Raw genomic sequence first — 5,539 nt, 5'->3', positions numbered from 1 at the left:
TAGATACATAATACATCGTTTTCTCATAGAGCACAAACCAAAATACGATTAGAAATTTGCTGGTTCTCGCACATCTTACACACTCAGAATGTCGCCGCCTACAATTTTTGTTCAGTGTTGTTTACAGGGATGCGGTCTTAAAGTACGCCCATGGGAATCTTACCTGCTTCGAGATATGTCTCAGCCGTTTGGACTACACTCCAATGGATGATTGGGTGATCTCAATAAAAATAAATTTTTCCCTCCGAAGGTTTGTGCTGTGTCCTATAGAGTTGAAGATGCGTACAACGATTTTATTCCAATGAGTACCAGTCCCCATCCTAATGTCTGGGGCTGTGACTATATACAATCTATAAAGTCGTCTTCCACTGTGAGTAATTTCATTTCATGAATTTGAATATTCTATTTGAGTTGTTATAGTTTTGTGCGTACAGTTTAATAATTATGTGGGGGAGGTTTCATTTATAGTGGTCTGTTGGTATATATATATATATATATATATATATTACTCGGATCTGCTGTAATTTACATTTAACAGTTGCAATGATATAATCCTGATCCTCGCGTTATACAAGTATTGTTCGTAATTTCAAGATTCTAGGTACATAGAACATGCGAAGACACTTATGAGCGAGATTAAATCTATGCTTAGCGCGATTTGGAGATGGGGAATTAATGAGTCCATCTGCTTATAAGACGGCATGGGCGGCGAGGATCCCCGCCATTGATGGCCGTGATCAGCCGCAATTTCCTGAAACAGTGGAATGGATTTTGAAATGCCAATTAAAGGATGGTTCATGGGGAACTGAAGATCACTTTCTACTGTCGGAGCGCCTGCTTGCCACTCTTTCTTGCGTTCTTGCGCTCTGTCAATGGAATGTTGGGGATCTCCAAGTACAGCAAGGTAAGTAGTCCTTATTATTTGAAAAACAATTCGTACTGCATTAAAATGGTGCCCTTTTTCAGCGAACAGTGAAATGTAGCATGTTTCATTAGATTTGACACTTAAGCACCGTACATCTATTTTAACTTTTAATTTATTGTACTTATATTGGATTATTATTGTTAAATATCTATTTTAACTTTTGATTTATTTTATTCGTATTAGATTATTATTGTTAAATATCTATTTTAATTTTTTATTTATTTTATTCATATTAGATTATTATTGTTAAATATCTATTTTAAATTTTGATGTATTTTAGAAAAATAATATTTAAATATTAATTTTACAAATATACATTTATTTATTGTCCTAGCTAGCCTTCGTAGACAACGCCTAAAAAAATGGCAAGGGATAACCAGCCATATATTGTGTCATAAATGCCCTTGCCAGCTATGTATGTGGTGCAAACTTGGGATGGCATACATATCCATAGGCATCGGACTCCGGCGGCCACCTCGCGTTTCCGATGACCCACGCGGGACCCACCCCATCTCGTTCAATAACATAATTCTGAGAAATACTTTCGCGCGCCAATTTAACTCTGCAACCAGAACCCGTTTGCTCTGCAACCCAGTGCCCGCAGGACTGAAGCGCTGCGCGCATTGAAACTCTGCAACCCAGTGCCCGCCGGACTGAGCTCTGTTACCTCCTGGTAAATTCCTGCACCGTCTCTGCAGTCGTCAAATCGTGGTTTTAAACATTCATTTTGTTTTAAATCTGTTTTAAAGACTGCTAAAACCCTCGCATTCTCTCAACATTCTGTAATTATAAATCTCTGTGTTCGCTTAAGGAGTTCGATTCGCATTTTCATATTAACCAAGGGTATTGCATTTCATATTAACCAACGGTTTGGCTGGATTGATCGACTGTGTAGAAACCCATACACAATTATTGCTCTATTAATCTACAGGAAAATCTTCACATCGTGAATAGAAAATCGTTGAAACAAAAGGGTAATGAAAGCTCCGCTGCTATCGAGTAGTTTATGTGAATGATCCGCATTAAAATGGGTCACAAAACCATAGATTATAATCATGCAGAGCCAAACTTGTAGCTGAAGGAGATAAAGAATAAGAAGAATGGCCAAATCCTTCTAGTCTCAGATAAACTTGTAGTGTAAGATAACATATGCATTACATAGTAGCAGCAGTTGATTGTTACCTTTCATCAATTATGCATGCTTGGTTGCATAGGGTATCCCATCTGAGGCACACCTAAAGAAGAAATGGGAATTATATGCCCAGGCGAATGACCACCAATACCTTTCTGAGAATATGGACCTAGTGAATGGGGAGATAGCATCATATGGTTGCCCCCTGTTGGAGATCCCATAGAATTTACCATGGTTGCTCCTCCCAGTGATGACGGATACATCATATTTGAAGAGCGACTAACAGCAGAAGGATAAACTTATGTGAATGATCAGTAGCCCCTTGTGCAGATTCTGGAACCGGCATACCAGATAAGAATGTTACCCTTGAAACTGCCATAAGGGATTTCTCAGGCAAATTGGAAGGATCTATTTGTGAGGAGAACAGGGAGGCAGAGATTTTCCAAAGCTTCACTTCCCATACCTGCCATTGTAAATTTAGAATTCAGTTCTTTGACAGTAATAGCTCAGTTCTTTGACAATACTACTATTAGCCCTTAATGATACTTGCATCCGCAATGGAGGAGGAAAAAGATATTGGTTATTGAATTAACCATAAACAACAAATCATGACAGATAAAAAGAGATCATCTAAACTATAGATGATTTAAAATGGTTAGTTTAGTTGAGGATACTGGACTTTCCAACAGAGAATAAGCTTTACAAATATTTATATAGGACAAGGCTGTGTAAGCATTCTTGAATTATGAGACTAGTAACAGAAAAAGGAAAAATGGTTACTTCAAGTTAAACTGATATATGGATAACCACAATTACATACACAATATTAGCAAGTGGATGTGCAACACCAGCTTGTAGACACATGAAGCTACTCCCCCAGGGACTTGTATAAATGATTATTTTTGGCCTCGACTGCTATATGATTTTTTTGGCCTGGACTGTTAGGAGTGAACATTCACCCTTGATTGTTTGTCCGAATCTACTAGAACTTAACATTTAGGCCCGCAAGTCACCAAACTAGTGCTCTGAGCATTGATCCCTGAGATTGTTTACTCTTATTTCATAAGATCACACTATTTACAATTGCTCAGATCCCTGAGATTGTTTACTCTGATTTCATAACATCTACAGTACACTTTTTCCTTTTGGATAATGCTTGTATTTTGATTATTTATTTTTGGTTATAAATTTTGAGCTGACAAAGAGTATATATATATAATTGGCTCGTTTTGTTATATAAGGCCATGGCGGGTATGCGATTGCATAACAACGTGTTTTTTTCTTTTTTGTTACAGCTGAAGCTCCTCCTGGTGCTTTGTTATTGCGTGAGGAGATCAAGGATCAACAGACCTTGGCTCAATCTACAGTTTCAACAGTTGCTCAATCTACAGGACTAGTATCTCTGTCTCAATCTACTGGGTTACCTGTTCCTCTATCTATGAGTTCACAGTCAGCCAACAATATAAATTTTCAAACGCCTTTGCAAGGAGTCAAACATAGTGAGTTGAAATCAGCTTCATCAATTGCTAAATCCAGTGAAGTCAATCTGGCAGGTGCAAAATTTACCTCAGATGTATCCCAGTCAAAATTGCTTGAGATTGTCTCCAGAAGTAACCGACTTATGCAATGGGCATCTGCCAAACCAGCTGAACATGTGCAACCTGTTTCAAGTGTCCAGACGACAACTTCTGGCAGCACTGGTTTTGATAGAAGGTTGGATGGTAATTCCAATTGTGTGGCCAGGGAACCATATGGTGATACAAAACTATCAGGCATTTCTAGTAGTGTTCCTCAATTTATTCAACAGCAGGCACCCATGGACATGCCTCTGTATATGCGTTCACAGCTGAGCTGGATGCATCCTCAGAATCTGTCATCTCATGCCACTTCTCAGGGAGGTGTAAACTCGATGTTAGAATTGCCGAATTCAACCACACAGAGTCCTTTTAATTGCAGGCAGATACCAATGGGAGCTGATACATCCCAATCTCAAAAACAACTATGGAAGTATTTACCTTCAAAACAGCCTTCTCAACAGACATCTGAATTTTCAAATTCGATTCCACCAGATTTGAATGTAGAAAAACAGTCTCCAAGGTCTCCAGTTAGGCAGTCTTCTGGAATGCTGGTTGATTCACAGCCTGATTTGGCCCTCCAGCTTTGATTTATTGAGCATTTAAAAGGTTGACAGGGAACATAATTATGTGTGAATCTCTTGGGACAGTTTTGAATAACTTGAACTTCTTAGTGGTTGGTGAAATTTGTTGGCTAGTTAGGGCATTGAAACTGGTTTCCTTCTATTTGTATGTTTAACTATGCTTGTGGTTCCTTCGCAGGCAAACCAACTTGGTCTTTGTAATATCAAAAGCTCTGCATTTTTGCGACCATTGAAACAGTTCTGTTAATATTATTAAGGGAAAAATTCATGAACTCTTTTAATTATTTCAAATTCTGAGTTTTTCTTGTTTTCATTAATTATACACATTTCCCACTTGGTCCTGAACTTTGGCTGCTCATGACCTGTGATTCTCCAAGCAAGTTTCTAGGAGTACTGCACTGTTTCTAGTCTATTCTGTCAGCATTGTCGTCAAATCTATATCAAACCTCTTTTTCCATCCATATTTTCAGGCCTTAAAAGAAGTGTGGATTGATAGCACACCATAATTCAGGTGGAGATTGAGAGGCACAGAAATGTCTAAAATATAGCATTTGAAGCTGTCAAGGCAGACAATATATTACAAAACCTAATAAACTCTGGAATTGTTGATAAGGAAGTAATTTTGTAATTATTGAGGAAGATAATGCTTCCTTGACAGTACCCTCGTGCTATGAAACTCTCGGTAGGCACAACCATCAGCAATATAAACTACAATCCAGCACTGTAAAATGATTGGCATCATTAATCTCTTGGTTGACTAGAAAGTCTATGCATCGCTGCATATGATGTTGCAGGAAACAACTTAACGATACCAGTGTCATATTGGTGTGATAAGAACTAGTGTATTATGGCAACTCTGACATTCTATTGGAAGCCTGAATCACTGTAACAGAATTTTTGCAAGGTTCCAGAATGACCAAAGAAATTGTGCTTCCCATTGCTATATGAAATGAGGACAGTGGGATCTTTGAAACATTCAGAGGCATACAAAGTGAACGGGCTTCCCATTGTTGTGCATCAATGGACATGATTATCACAGCTCGTTTAACCATTTATGTCAGATTGGTTTTCAAAATTTACTTTGAAAAGTGGCATTGATTATTGTTCTTTTGTTGAGCCTGAGATTTAAAAACAGAGGTCATGGTTTTTGATTACTCAGTTGTTAGGACTGCAATCTTAAGTTGGGAAGTTGTGTTATCTTAACAGACTTGCATTTAGTAAATAGAGTAGCATTGATCATCTTCTAGAAACTGAATTAAGACCATCTCATTCTGATTAAATGGTTACTGGCTTGCTTGTGCTCATTTCTCATTGCTGTGTATGC

At 38.0% G+C, this 5,539-nt stretch overlaps 1 protein-coding gene across 1 annotated transcript; it reads left to right on the top strand.

Annotated features, from left to right (window-relative positions):
* The first annotated feature begins 1,493 nt into the window (after window positions 1–1,493).
* Window positions 1,494–4,506, top strand: LOC149196911 (uncharacterized). Its single transcript, XM_089403803.1, has 2 exons — window positions 1,494–1,598; window positions 3,353–4,506. The coding sequence occupies exon 2, from the start codon at window positions 3,496–3,498 to the stop codon at window positions 4,219–4,221; it is 726 nt and encodes a 241-aa protein (XP_089259929.1). The 5' UTR covers window positions 1,494–1,598; window positions 3,353–3,495; the 3' UTR covers window positions 4,222–4,506.
* The last annotated feature ends 1,033 nt before the right edge of the window (window positions 4,507–5,539 follow it).

The sequence above is a fragment of the Pinus tabuliformis genome, chromosome 2_2 (assembly GCF_031772625.1).
Source record: "Pinus tabuliformis cultivar Carrire ecotype Pingquan chromosome 2_2, CPIR1, whole genome shotgun sequence".
In the NCBI taxonomy this organism is placed as follows: domain Eukaryota; kingdom Viridiplantae; phylum Streptophyta; class Pinopsida; order Pinales; family Pinaceae; genus Pinus; species Pinus tabuliformis.
The sequence above is the reverse complement of the archived record's forward strand: the minus strand, read 5'-3'. Positions and strand labels throughout refer to the sequence as shown.